This window comes from Podarcis liolepis, assembly GCF_965112155.1.
Source record: "Podarcis liolepis genome assembly, chromosome: 15".
Lineage (NCBI taxonomy): Eukaryota > Metazoa > Chordata > Lepidosauria > Squamata > Lacertidae > Podarcis > Podarcis liolepis.
In genome coordinates, this window is record NC_139566.1 from 28,041,091 (window position 1) to 28,055,899 (window position 14,809).

General features: G+C 51.2%; 2 protein-coding genes across 5 annotated transcripts in view; one reads left to right on the forward strand and one right to left on the reverse strand.

The window, feature by feature from the left end:
• The window catches only part of SLC5A1 (solute carrier family 5 member 1), a 33,260-nt gene extending 27,869 nt beyond the window's left edge, over nt 1-5,391 (forward strand). The window contains exons 12-15 of the mRNA XM_083478639.1: nt 29-197; nt 1,566-1,781; nt 3,148-3,247; nt 4,409-5,391. Of these exons, the coding sequence (XP_083334765.1) occupies nt 29-197; nt 1,566-1,781; nt 3,148-3,247; nt 4,409-4,623 (700 nt within the window). The 3' untranslated portion in view covers nt 4,624-5,391. The remainder of the gene's footprint in view (nt 1-28; nt 198-1,565; nt 1,782-3,147; nt 3,248-4,408) is intronic.
• Nucleotides 5,392-11,640: 6,249 nt separating this feature from the next.
• Nucleotides 11,641-14,809, reverse strand: part of RSPH14 (radial spoke head 14 homolog) — a 62,421-nt gene continuing 59,252 nt past the window's right edge. For all 4 annotated transcript variants that reach the window (XM_083478841.1, XM_083478842.1, XM_083478840.1 and 1 more), the window contains exons 5-7: nt 13,780-14,005; nt 12,866-13,002; nt 11,641-11,941 (exon numbers count right to left, since the gene is read on the reverse strand). In XM_083478841.1, coding sequence (XP_083334967.1) covers nt 11,703-11,941; nt 12,866-13,002; nt 13,780-14,005 — 602 coding nt within the window. In that variant the 3' untranslated portion in view covers nt 11,641-11,702. The remainder of the gene's footprint in view (nt 11,942-12,865; nt 13,003-13,779; nt 14,006-14,809) is intronic.

A 14,809-nucleotide genomic window follows, 5' to 3' on the forward strand; every position in this document is an offset into this window, starting at 1 on the left:
GTGATTAACATCTCCCTTCTGTTTCCAGGCTGTTCATGCTAATCTTGATTGCGGTCAGCATCGCCTGGGTCCCAATAGTGCAGTCGGCTCAAAACGGGCAGCTTTTTGACTACATTCAGTCCATCACCAGCTACTTGGGGCCCCCCATCGCAGCCGTCTTTTTCCTTGCCATTTTCTTCAAGAGGGTCAATGAACAGGTAAGCTGGGCAGAGGGGTAGCACTCCCACCAAGGCCTGGGAAGAGCAACTGCTGGGCTTGACCTCAATTCTCTGAGCGCCTGGGCAACTGTAGGAGGGATGTGCATGCGCAAAGGGCTATTGATGGCTACTAGCCGCAATAGTGAGGCTCTGCCTCCATGGTAAAGGTAAAGGGACCCCTGACCATTAGGTCCAGTCGTGGCCGACTCTGGGGTTAAAAGTCAATCCTTTATTAAGCATATCAAACCACACATGATCAAACAAACACTGTAGACAACTTGTGCAAAATACGAATTCAGCATAACAAGGTTTGTCCCAGTCAGATCTTTAACTCCAGAGAAAATCAATTTGCATAAATAATACAATATAACACTACCACATCACCGATCAATTAAGAGCCACTAAATCTCTTTATAATGGCCCAGTCTTTCTGCATGGACAGCACTCAAAAATTCAGCCACTATTAAAGGAATTTGATCATTCCTGTCCGAGAGCAGGTCCTGAACCGTTGGTGGCATAGAAGTGAGCCTGTTAAGTTGTAAGGCCTCTAATAATTGTCTTCTGGCATAAATGCCAATATCACAAGAAAAGAAAATATGCTCCAAAGTATCAGGTTCTTCTTTACTACATTTGCAGAGACGCTCTGCTTCTGGGAGAGCTAAATATCTTCCTCTTACTATCATCGAGGGAAACATATTAAATCTGGCTAATGACTCTGGAGTTACGGCGCTCATCTTGCTTTATTGGCCGAGGGAGCCGGCGTACAGCTTCCGGGTCATGTGGCCAGCGTGACTAAGCTGCTTCTGGCGGAGTATGGAAATGCTGTTTACTTTCCTGCTGGAATGGTACCTATTTATCTACTTGCACTTTGATGTGCTTTCGAACTGCTAGGTTGGCAGGAGCAGGGACCGAGCAACGAGAGCTCACCCCGTCGTGGGGAATCGAACTGCCGACCTTCTGATCGGCAAGTCCTAGGCTCTGTGGTTTAACCCACAATGCCACCAGCGTCCCCTGCCTCCATGGTAGGAGGTAGTAAATGCCTTTGATTTCTAGTTGCTAGAAACCACGGGGGTGGGGGGAGTGCTCTTGTGCTGGGATCCTGCTTGCTGCCTTCCCAGAAAAGGCATCCGACTGGCTTGCATGAGAGCAGGATGCTGGCTCTTCTGAAGGTTCTTATGTGTAAATAGAGGCAGCTCCAAGTGGGGCAGGAAGTGAGGACCACCTGTTAAGAGGGATGGAGCACTGTGCCTAGAAGCCATTGGGCTGAGTGCTGTTGCCCATGGTGTGAGTCAGACTAAAGGGAAGAGGAGCAAGGCTGGATCCAAGCACCATTTGCGGAGCTGAGCTTTTTCTGCTGCTTCCTGCCAGGGGGCCTTCTGGGGCCTGATTCTGGGGCTGCTGATTGGACTGTCTCGAATGATCACCGAGTTTGCCTATGGAACTGGCAGCTGCGCTCAGCCCAGCAACTGCCCGGATATCATCTGCAAAGTCCACTACCTCTACTTTGCCATCATCCTGTTCGTCATCTCGGTCATCATCATTTTGACCGTCTCATACCTGACCAAGCCCATTGATGACGTCCATGTAAGCCATTCTCTCCCTCTGTGCTTTGAACTTTCTCCTCACTTCTCCTCTGCCCCTTCCCACCTCCGGATGGTGCTGCAAACATGGCACGTGCGTCTTTCAAAAGGAAGAGCATCTGTGGGACACAGCACTGTCTCAGAACCTGTTTTGAACACCAAGGCTTGGTTCTGCAGCATGCAAAGGAATGAAAGCAAATGCCTTTGTCCACACTCAAAGTGCTTCTGCCTTTACAGCTGCTGCACGCATCCACCTTGGATCACAAGGAGTGTGGCTACCAGACAGGCTGGACACGCTGTTTTCCTTTTAGAAATGAACCACAGATGGAAAGCCAGTGAGGGATGCGGCTAGGACCAAATCTTTGCTTAGTCAGTGAAGCTCCCCAGGGAATACCTATCTCTTTCTCTCAGCCTGGCCTACCTTGCAAGGGTGTTCTGAAGGTATACAAGAGAAGTGCAGGGCCCAGGCAGTGGCGGAGCTTCATGCTCCGGCACTGAGGTGCGGAGAGCAGGTGGGGGCGGGGCTGGTGTGCATCCTGGGGGGTGGCACGCTGCCTGCAGGGACGTGGCATATGTCCTGGGGGCGTGGCACGCCTGCAGGGGCGTGGCACCCAATGCGGGCGGGTGGGCAGCTGCGATGGCACCCTACCAGGATCGCGCTGCCGTGGGTGGTGCGCTCCCCCCGCACTCCTCTTCCTCCACCAGTGGGCCCAGGCCAGTACTATGGAAATGCTGAATAATTATATCTCACATGCTCTAGTCTGCTAGGAATCCTTGTATTGTGCTAGATGACCCTTGGGGTCTGCTATGTACTGAGTTGAATAGGATCCAAAATGCAGCAGTCTGATTGGTCCTAGAACAATAAGATCCAAAATGCGGCAGTCTGATTGGTCCTACAACAATGCAGCAATATGACTGGTCCGCAGGAGCCACCCAATCCAGCTCCAGGTGGAATTGAATCCACAACCTGATTGGCCTACAGGAGAATCTCAGAATTAGCCATTCATGTGCAGCCCATTGTGTAAATAATGTATATAAAGCAGATATTGTGGGGGAACTTCCATTCCTCCTCACCACTATGAGCTGAATAAAGACCATGAAATCCACTCTCAGCTCCGAGTATATTTCAGGGTCCCTTCAAATTCTACAATTATATGAGCACAGAGTGGGGCAGAACAGTAGAAGGGCATTTCTAGACTTGCTGCCCCCCAGTTTTCTGCTTCTGAGCTGTGAGCTGCCACGGCTTCTCCAGTTACTTCCACCACATGGGACACCCTCTCTGCACCGGCGGACCCTTTCCCTCACCCACGATGGTCTCAGCCCCCTCTCCCCAGGTTCATCTCTGTCTCCCTGTTCTGTGCCCACGGCAGCTCTATCGCCTCTGCTGGAGCCTGCGAAACAGAAAGGAGAAACGCATCGACCTGGATGCCGAGGAGATGGAGGAAGAGCCGGCCTACGAAGAAGAAGCTTGTAAGAGCTCTCCCCTTGGTTCTTATTTCTTCCTGGCACTAAATGAGGGTCAATGGCAGGGGGGCACTAGAGAGGAAGAACCATCGTAGCTTGGTGGCGGCGCATCCACTTTGCCCATGGAAGGCGCCAGGATCAACCCCGGGCCACATTTCCAGAGCAGACTCCTTGGAAATAATGGACCTAAGTGGGTCGTGCCCATTGATATCAATGGGCTTCCCCTGAAATGGACCTGCATTTGATACCACCCACAGTACATGCCATTGAATGCTTTAAAACAGGGGTAGGCAAACTAAGGCCCGTGGGCCGGATGTGGCCCAATCACCTTCTCAATCCAGCCCACGGACGGTCCGGGAATCAGAGTGTTTTTACATGAGTAGAATGCGTCCTTTTATTTAAAATGCACCTCTGAATTATTTGTGGGGCCTGCCTGGTGTTTTTACATGAGTAGAATGTGTGCTTTTATTTAAAATGCATCTCTGGCTTATTTGTGGGGCATAGGAATTTGTTCATTTAAAAAAAAAAAAATAGTCCGGCCCACCACATGGTCTGAGGGACAGTGGACTGGCCCCCAGCTGACAAAGGTTGCTGACCCCTGCTTTAAAACAATAAAGCCAATTCAGGTCAGAACAGGCTTCTAAGCTGTTTACAAAGCATACAAATCAGTCATGCAAACTTTACTTACTTACTTACTACCCACCCTTCGTCCACGGCTCTCACCCACTTGCCACTTGAGGCAAACAGAAAATGGCGCCGCCACCTCCTTCGCCTGAGGGAAGCCCCGCAGAAAAACAGAATCTGGAGAGGAGCCGGTGGCGGCAGTGGTGGCAAGCGCAGGAGACGGCGAGCACTGTCCTCCTTAAGGGCCGGGATCTACTGCCTCTCCCAGCTGTCCCCAGCCTGCCACCTGAGGCAACTGCCCAATGGGTGGGCCGGCCCTAAGGTGCCACTATAGTACACAATAAAAGCACCCTATAGAAAAAACCTTTCTCAGCATCTTTTACAACACTCAGACTGACCTGTATGGCGGGAGTCTGGCACTGAGACCTTCCATGTTGTGCCCCATAGACCGAGAGTGGTGGGGGTCTGGGGGACACGGAAGTGTGTTGTCTTCCGGGCTTCTACGTTTTCAGCCTTGACCTTGACTTTTTTTTTCTCTTGCAGTCCCGGAGAAGGAGCAGGGTTGTTGCAGGAAGGCCTACAACTGGTTCTGTGGCTTGGAGACCATAGTAGCTCCCAAGCTCAGCAAAGAGGAGGAGGAAGCCTTGCGGGAGAAGATGATGGACACAACAGAGGACCCCTTCTGGAGGCGGGTGGTCAACACCAACGGCATCATCCTCCTGGCCGTGGCCATCTTCTGCCACGGCTTTTTTGCATAGACTTGTGGGGCTGGGTGTTTTCCTTCCCCCTTTCCCTTTGAAATGAAGGTCTCCCTCCCCCCCTGAGATTGCTTTGTGAAGCCATAATTTGTAAGTTCTGCCCTTACCAGGTCTGACACTTATTTGTGCCAATCAAGTTGATTAATTGTTTAATCAAATGAGTTAATTGGTGGGTGGGCTGCTTCTCCTCTGAAAGGGGGGGGGAGGAGCCCCACAGCTCAGAGATAAACAGGAAGGGGTGAGGAGAACCACATCAGCAATGCTCAGGGTCCATTTTTGGACACTATTTTTACAAAGTGTTTTTTATATATAAAAATGCTGCTTTTCTATGTTTAAAATGTTGTGCTTTCCCATAAGTGATTCCTTGTAAATAATAATGATAGTAATAAGTACAAGTCCCTAAAATAGAGGCTGAGTTTCATATTCTGTGGATCTATCTGCTTGAATCCCTTTTAGGCAGAATCTCTAAATTGCTTCCCTCCCTTGCTTTTTCCTTTCCTGTTTCTCTTTTATCACCCCCCCCATTGAATTCCCACCCCCTTCCCATGAGCTCTTTTCTCTGGTCTTGGACTGCAAGTGACTAGACTGGATTTTTATTACCACTGCGATTTGAGCAAGCTTGAAATTATTAGAAGGGTTGATACCTCCCCCTGCCAACCCCCTGAAACTTCAGTCTTTGACTTGACATGGCCTGCCACTCTTTGTGCATTCTCAATGTATTATAAATTGTGCAAAAATAATAATACACGACTTATTTTTTAACAAACAGCAGCTTGCATTTTGTTTGAAAAGGGACCCCATGCTAAGGGGCAGGGCAGTTGCTTATGGTGCTGTGTGGTGTAGTGGTTACAGTGTCAGACTAGGACCTGGGAGATCTCATAGCTCAGCTATGAAGTTCAATGGGTGGCCTTGGGGGCCAGTCACTGCCTCTCAGCCTAATGGGGTTGTTGCTGGGATTAAATAAGGAAGGGGGGAACCATGTTCCTTGGAGAAAAAGGTGGGATATGAATGCAATACATATATAAGAATAAGCTGGAGTTCCCACAGGCTCCGTACGATATGCAAGAGTTGTTGTAGCATTTGTGCAACCATCTTCGATGCTAAGGGGAGAGAGAGGGAGATTTCTTCATTGGTGAGATCATTTGCAGGGCAGGTTGCTAAGAAGAATGAAAAAGGCAAATTGCCAGTGTGGCTTATGGATTCAGCCCTGTGGCTAGTACAGTGGTGCCCCGCAAGACGAATGCCTCGCAAGACGGAAAACTCACTAGACGAAAGAGTTTTCCGTTTTGGAGGTGCTTCGCAAAACGAATCTCCTATGGGCTTGCTTCGCAAGACGAAAATGTCTTGCGAGTTCCTGCGGGGGTTTTTTCCTCCCCCCCCCGCTTTCTAAGCCGCTAAACCGCTTATCAGCTGATCCGATAAGCCGCTAAAAGCGCTAATCCGCTAATCCGTCAATGGGCTTGCTTCGCAAGACGAAAACACCGCTAGACAAAGAGAATCACAGAACGGATTCTTTTAGTCTTGCAGGGCACCACTGTATGTTCATTGTCTGGCTGTGGGCAAGTCCCCATTTCTCAGTCTGATCCACCTCACAGGATAAAGTGCATAACCGCCCCGTGGGTCTCTGTGGAGGAAGAACAGAATGCCAGCTTGAAATGGGATGCCCTCCTTGATCAAACTGCTCTGGCTTGTGACTAGGAGCCCCAGAGCATGCTGGATGGCTGAGGGTGGCTCAGGGAGCACCAGGCTGGATTTTGCAGGACCTTGGACAGCTCCAAGCAGCCAACCTGCTCATCAGGAGCTCCACTGAAATCTTTCAATGACTCACTGGCCCCGCCCCCTTCCTGATGAGTGATGGCCCAGTGGGGGAATGTGAGGCCCCCATTACAAAGTGGGTGGGTTCCTTGAGGGAGTCTGGGGTGTGTAGGAGCTCACTTTGGGGGCAGGGTCCTGGCTCAGACCAGGTTGTGGGGGGCCCTCTGCCACTTATCCCAGTTTTCTTCCTGAACCAGCTAAGTCCTTCCCATCCCCCTCTACCCATAAAGAGATCCAGCGTCTGCTCAGGATCAGGGTCATGATTGGACTAGAGCAGGGGTAGCCAACCTAAGGCCCAGGGGCTGGATCCGGCCCAATCGCCTTTTCAATCTGGGCCACGGGCGGTCCAGGAATCAGCGTGTTTTTACATGAGTAGAATGGGTGCTTTTATTTTAAATGCTCCTCTGGGTTATTTGTGGGGCATAGGAATTTGTTCATTTTATTTTTTTCAAAATATAGTCCGGCCCACCACATGGTCTGTGGGACGGTGGACCGACCCCCAGCTGAAAAAGGTTGCTGACCCCTGGACTAGAGGTATTATGAGGCGTGTTCCCTCTGCACACATACTCTGCCACCCTGGGCCACTTGGGAGTGGTTTCACACCTCCAGGGAACCGGGGGCAAGTTCACAAGACACTGGAGCCTCAGCTCCACAGACCTACAGAAGAAGAAGAGTTTGGACTTGATATCCCACCTTATACTCCCCTTAAGGAGTCTCAAAGCGGCTCACAATCTCCTTTCCCTTCCTCCCCCACAACAAACACTCTGTGAGGTGAGTGAGGCTGAGAGGCTTCAGAGAAGTGTGACTAGCCCAAGGTCACCCAGCAGCTGCAGGTGGAGGAGCAGGGAAGGGAACCCAGTTCACCAGATTACGAGTCTACTGCTCTTAACCACTACATCATGCTGGCTCCCATGAATATAAGAAGAGGCTGCTGGATCACACCAAAGGGCCCACCTAGTTTAGCATCCTGTTCTCACAGTGGCCAACCAGTTGTCTGTGGGAAACAAGCAGGATTTGAACACAAGCACAGCCTCCCCTCTTGTAGCTTCTGGCAATTGGTATTTGGAAGCATTGCTGCCTCCCAGAGCACAGCTAGCATCAATAGTCCTCTCCTCCATGAATCTGTCTGATCCTTTTTTAAAGCCATCCAAGTTGGTGGCCATCATTGCCTCTTGTGGGAGCTTCACAATTTTAACTGTGCACTGCATGAAGAAAGACTTTATTTTATCTGTCCTGAACCTAGACTGGGCTGTTTCTGTCATTAAAAACCCCCAAACCCCTTCTCTGAGCTGGCAGAGGTTGGAATCTTGCTCTCAGCTGGTGATTAAGTCCTGGCTACATTAATTAGAGCAGTGATCAGTGCTGACTTCAAGTGATGGAGAGAGGGGAAACAGGTGATTTGTTGATGCAGGCATCTTCTGGCGTCACCCGCAGCAGAGCATCGCTCCAGACCTCCCAGCACCACGCTCCGCGACTGCGGCAAACAGGCCCCGGCTGAGTCCGGCTCATTTTTAGAAACGTCAAGGCTTAATAGCAGGGCGGAGGGGAAGTGCCAGATGGTGACAGGCTAATTGTTGGATTTGCCATATGCAGGAGACAATGCAAAGGTTCCCCTCAATATTTCCGAGTGACTAAGTTGTTTGCAGCTGAATCCTCGGCTATGTTAAGCTGAAACCCGCCAGCAATTTCTCATCGAGCTGAAACCTTTTCTCTGCCTTTGGCAAGGAGAGGTTGGAGCAGGATGGGAAGCCATCACCTAGAGGCATTCCGTCAGGAATGTTGTTGGGTCTGTTCAGGTGATGTCAGAAGCCTGTGGTGGGGCTATAGGACCTGGAACGAAGGGGGGGGGGCACCAGAGCCACTTCTCTCTTTCTGGGACATCCTGGTGGTATGGGAGCTTGAAGTGGTGAATGTGGCAAGGTTGCAACCACAACCACAACCACAACAACAACATATTATTATTATTTATACCCCACCCATCTAGCTGGGTTTCCCCAACCACTCTGGGCGGCTTCCAACAAAACACTAAAATACAATAACCTATTAAACATTAAAAGCTTCCCTAAACAGGGCTGCCTTCAGATGTCTTCTAAAAGTCTGGTAGTTCTTCTCTTTGACGTCTGGTGGGAGGGCGTTCCACAGGGCAGGAGCCACTACCAAGAAGGCCCTCTGCCTGGTTCCCTGTAACTTGGCTTCTCGCAGCGAGGGAACTGCCAGAAGGCCCTCAGCGCTGGACCTCAGTGTCCAGGCAGAACGATGGGGGTGGAGACGCTCTTTCAGGCGTTCTGAGGCCACAAATGCTTGAGGGTGGGGAGTACACACAGTCAGAAGCATTCAATGCTAGTCTTACTCTGAGTAGGCCTATTGAAGTTTATGTACGTGATTAACTTAGGTTCATTCATTTCAATGGGCCTGAGTTGGATTTAGTTGACTCAATCTGACGGTGAGAGTTGTTTGACAGTGGAACAGACTCCCTCAGAAGGTGGTGGTCTTTCCTTCATTGTAAGTTTTTAAACAGAGTTTGGATGGCCACCTGCCAGGGTTCCTGCGTTGGAGGGGGTTGGACTAGGTGACCCTTGGGGTCCCTTTCAAGTCTACAACAACCACCCAGGGAAAGAGACTAAAGTAAGCGAGAACCAGAGGTGCTTCTCCCACGAGACGAGGGGAAGTGCTGGTTTCTGAGTGGTGTTTAGAGCAGAGGGCAGGCAGGCAGACCTAACAAACAAGGCACAGCCCAAGGAATGCTCTTGCACAAGCTCCACCGAAATGATCCTAGGGTCTTTCCAGGAGTCTTGTACAGAACGTGCTAGTGAACTGTGCCTTATGTTAATGTGTGTGTGTGTGGTCATTTGGTATTTCCGCCAGCCCTGGACAGGAGCTGTTGAATGCAAAGACTCTGAAGCAGCAACTGGAGGCAGAGACCGCTCCTGGCCCCTTTCCAGAAGACACCCCTTGCTCCAGCCTTGGCACCATCACAGCCCTTGGAGTCCACATTGATCAAATTGAGGCATTGCTCCAGAGTTCATCATTGCCAGGAATGGTTCCATTCCCCCCCCCCCCCCCCGCTGACAGAGCTTGGGGAATCTTCATCTTTTGTCTCTGCGGCTTGTTCTGTGAGAGCTAGGGAAGGGTGATGGCAGCCTCCCCCAACCTGGTGCCCTCCAGATGTTGGACAACTCCCACCATCCCTGACAGTTGGCCGCCCTGGCTACCAGGGCTGCTGGGAGCTGTAGTTCAGTGGCACTTGGAGAGCCCCAGGTTGAAGAAGGCCTTGGGTGGTGGCTGATTTTGAAGCTGTTGCTTCTTTGTAGGGCTATGAGAGGGAAGGGGCCAGTTGGCAAGATCAAGGACTGCATTTGTGTCTGCATTCAAAGGGAGGGAGTCAGGGCAGGCCAGAGACATTTTGCAGGCTATAGCGAAGAAGTGCTGGCAGCCATGACATGTACAACAGAACTGGCGAAGGAATCATATTTCAGCACTAGTGATGGGATAGCTTCCTGCATGCCATCTGAGGCTACAGACACATTTAAAAGCTCCCGACTACCCCCAAAGAAGACTGGGAACTGTAGTTTAAGGCTTATGGGAATTGTAGTTTTCTGAGGGCTAAACTACAGCTCCCAGGATTCTTTGGGGGAAGCCATGTGCTTTAAGTGTACAATGTGCACACAGCCTCATTGGCCGGCTAATTTGGGGTGGGGCAGGATACGCTCTGCCCTTCAACAGAGGTGGCTGCCTGCGGGGCTGAGGAGGAATAGCCTGAGGACATCTGCTGCTGCTATCTCTTGACACCTGAGGCAACTGCCACCCTTTGCCTATTGGTAGGGCTGGTTCTGGGGCGGGGGGGGGGGGAGGAAAGAGGAGAGACGCCTCTCACCGAGCTCTTCTGGGCTTGGAGTCTTTTTTCACAATTGCCCCACTATTCTCCCATGGGGCTTCCACGTGCAATAAAATGACCTGTCTGCCCCTTGCCCCTCCCAGCAGGGGCCTGACACTGGGAGAGGCCTGCTCAGCTGGAGACAGTCAACCCCTGGACTCTGTAGCCCCTACAGAGGGACAGAGGTCAGCCTCCCCCTGGTGAATTCCCTTCCGCAGTCCTGTCTTGCCTTCCCAGCTTGCTGGCCTAGCAGCTGCCACTGAGTGGCAACAGGCCCCACACCTGAGGTTTGGGGGGCAGGCCTTGTTCCTGAATCTATTCTGCCTGGCTTGCTCCGCAAAGGGTCTCACTCAGCCCACAGGGGCACACATCAGCAGAGAATCTACAAAGGGCAGCCATGTCAGTGGAGGTTGTACAGGAATTGGGCCCTGTGGGTCAGATCACTTCGTCTCCCTGCTGTCCAGAATGGTGCTAAGGACCCTGGTTTCAGAATTTGGTCACCAGCTCTGTCTGCTCCCTCAGGGAAGAGTTTTGTGGATTAGACATCATTATGAAACTTGAGTGCATTTTGTAATTTTACAAGCTATGTGACTCGGTTGCTCAGTTGGATCTTTATACATGGTCTTTCATGAATCGTGACTTCGCTGTTATTTTTATTGGTTATAGTCATGATTTACTGCAATGGCTGAGAGTGAATATCTGCTTAATTCTTATTTGCCAACCTTTTGAGAGTTAATCTGATTGTGTCATGTGGTATTCCAAATGGAGCACCGAAGATCACTTGATTTGATATACACTGTATATTTTCTAGTCATGATTTTTTATCATGACTTACAGTGGTACCTCGGGTTAAGAACATAATTTGTTCTGGAGGTTCATTCTTAACCTGAAACTGTTCTTAACCTGAAGCACCACTTTAGCTAATAGGGCCTCCCACTGCTGCCGCGCCACTGCTGCGTGATTTCTGTTTTCATCCTGAAGCAAAGTTTGCAACCCAGAGCAACTACTTCCGGGTTAGCGGAGTCTATAACCTGAAGCATCTGTAACGCGAGGCACTATTTCTGGGTTAGCGGAGTCTGTAACCTGAAGCGTCTGTAACCTGAAGCATCTTTAACCCGAGGTACCACTGTACTTGCATTGGATCAGATTGCTAAAGTGTGATCTTTGTTGTGTATTTTGCCGTTTCTGCGGCTTGTAATCTGCCTTGTGTATAGCAATATGGAAAGGTGGTATACAAGTTAAAAGAGAACCGAAACAAAGCTCCTCCTCTAAACCAGTCATGCTAGTGCAGCCCACGCATGATGACAAGAGGCAGGCAGGCAAGGAGCTGTTGAAGCAGGAACTTTATTGTCAATTGCGTTGCTCTCCGAGGTCCCCGCCAGCCCGTTCCCTACGGCTTCCACTCAATGACTTCCACCGCAATCTGTGCCGCCCTCCTCACAGCCGGGCTGGAATCGCTCAGCCTCTTCCGGAATTCGGCCACGTGGCCCAGCAAGATCTTCCGGCCCTCGGGGGCCTCTGACAACATGGTCAGGGCCTTGATGGAGTAAAGGCGGACTTTGCTCCTCTCATCGTGAATCAGGGGCAGCAGAGTGTCAATGGCATCTGCATTGATGGCTGCGTATTTCCCTGAGGGTGACAGAAGGAAGGCCCTGTGAGATGCTAAAAGGAGAAGCCCTGCAGCAGCTGCTGGGGGTGGGTGGGGGTGTTTAAAGGTGGCCCCTGCTGAGCCCAGCCTCCTGGGCTTCCCATGTCAGCCATCCAGGTGCCTCTTCTGGGAAGTCACAAACAGGTCACAAGCGCCACAGTAGCCTTCTCCCCATTTGTACTCCTTGGCATCCTGCCTCTGAGAGTGGAGGGAAGACATACCAGAGCGGGTTGCTTGTGTGAAGGCTGAGTGGCTTTTTTTGCAGCCCTTGGCAGGTCACACGTTAAGATTACAACTAGCAATGCAATGTGTGAGTGGCTGGAATTGGCTGGACCTTTGGCTATTCAGGTGTTTCTTGCCATCTGTACAACACAGGAATGGCCTCCACCACAGCTCGGAAGCCTCCAAAGCTCTAGGCAGCCAGTGTGCTAGATGTTGCCCTGGCAGCATCTTGGATCCTGCTGCTCAGTTGTGCATCAGCCACATGAGACAACAGGATTCCCCTCAGCTGACCCGACAGCTCTACACTTGGGGAGATCAGCCTTCTCCAAGCTGGTGCTCTGGAAAGGTTGCTAGATTCCAAATTCCAGAAGCCCTAGAAGCCAGCACAGCCAATGAGACGACGGGAGGGAGAAGCAAATGGAGGACAGCAAGTTGTGGGGAGGCAGGGTCTAGCTAAAGCCTTAGAATATGGCCAAAATGTTTCCAGGGACCCCATGGCTTCCCCTCAAAGCCTGGCTACATGCCCAGCTGCACTGTCCCTGTCTTTCTCTATTGTGCCAGTGGCCTTGCCTTCTAACTTTCTGCTTTCCATAACTCAGCTGCCCTCCCCTCTTCTCCTCAAAAGGGGTTGGGAATCCAGAAGGGCCAGCCTGCCAGCTGCTCCCCTGCCTTCCCCTCCTCACCTTGGGTAGTGATGGCTGAATTCATCAGCGCCCCGGCAGCGTTGGCTCGGACCTCGGCGTCTTCATCTTCCAGAAGCATGACGAGGTCTGGGAAAACATCTTCCTCAAAGACCATGTTCTTCCCTTCCAGGGGGACACTGAGGGGAGCAAAGGGTGGGGATCAGCCAAAGAAACTCTAAAGCCCCTCTGTGGGTCTGACGTGTGTATGTGTGTGCACACATGCTAAGAGCTGGTTGTCCTCTGGCCAACATGGGGGACCTGAGCTGTACCTTATGTAAGAGAACGACCTCTGTCTTGGGACATTCTGACATTTGCAAAACGTAGGGCTACAAAAACAAAAAGGCCTTGTTGACCCATGGCTTAGCGCTACGCAGTGGCGTAGCGTGGGCTGTCAGCACCCGGGGCAAGGCAAGTAATTTGCGCCCCCTAACCCGTGGATTTGCGCCCCCTAACCCCTGGATTTGCGCCCCCTAACCCTAACCCCCAGATGTTGCGCCCGGTGCGGCCGGTCCCCCCTGCACCCCCCACGCTACGCCACTGGCGCTACGTGTGAATCCTGCCCACAGATCTGCATCAATTTGTGATTTCTCTTTTTTAAAAAAGACATGAAAATTTGTCAGTGTTTCAGAGCATGTGTCTCCTAAGACACACAACCTGGCAAGCAATTCCCTCCAACAGACCACAAAAATCTGGAGAAATTGTGTCTTGAAGGATTTTGGATTGTGTATCGTTTTGGAACGGAAATTTGTGTATGTTTTTTGCCTTTCGCATTTTATCGGTTTTGTATTTTTCTCTGTCGGCCGCCTTGAGTGCAATATGAAAAAGGTGTGATATGAATAAACATGACAATAACAATGATAACTGAAATGGGGACTGGATTTCTCCTCCTCCCCGGGTGAGTCACTGGCCCTCACCTGATGGCCATCAAGGCCTGAGCTGCCCTGCTCCTGATGTTCACCCCTGAATGGCTGAGCAGCTCCTTCAGGATGCGGACGGCTCCTGTGGCCAGGGCCTCAAAGGCCTCCACCCGCAGGCAGCCTGTCAGCGTCTCCAAGATCAACTCCTGGATATCCTCCAGCTCCGCCTTCAGCTTGAAGACCAGCGAGGGAACCAAGCCGCTCTCCACAATCCCGGTGGCTCCTGCAGGAGGAGGGAACAGAAGGAGGATCTGTGGTGGTGCCCCAAAAGCCCACGGCCTAGCCAAGCCCTCCCAGCCATGAGGATTGCCATGGCAAAACAGGAGGCAGCCAAGGAGAGAACAGGCTGTCTGGGAGGAGCCACTGGCAAACAAGCCTCAGCTGCCTGGTGACTGTTGCTAGGAGACAAGCAGCTCCATCGAAAGTGATTCACATGTGCGGTTGGGTGATGCGGAAGTTCGGCATACGAGGAGAACAGAAGGAGCCTTCCCCAACCTGTGCCCTCCAGGTACTTTGGACTACAACATCCATCAGCCTCAGCATCATAGGGCCGCACTGGCTGGAGCTGATGGGAGTTGTGGTCCCAAGTAGTTGTTGGTGTTTCTTCAAAGCAACCTTTCCTTTCCGAGATAACTGCTTAGGTACCTTCTCCTTCATGGGGGCATATATGGGGTTTCCAAGGAAACGTGTCTTTAGAAAGTAGAGCACAGAATCATCATCACCATCATTGTGGGGACCACAGGGCACACAGAGGGGGTGTTAATCCGTCCCTTCCTAGATATGACCTTGACAAAACGACACCCCCCCCCCCACTGTACTGGTATCAGCCTTACCCCGTTCCCCACAAAACCACTTCCCTTCCAGTATTGTAGTGGCTTTGATGACGCAAAGCGACTTCTCCTACAGGCTCCACTGCAATTTCATTGATGAAAAAGTGGAGCAATTTTCCACGGTGACTTTATGGAAGATTATCAGTCGGCATTGTACTTGCCTGAGGGATAGCCAAGCAGCTGTTGTGTGGGGCTGT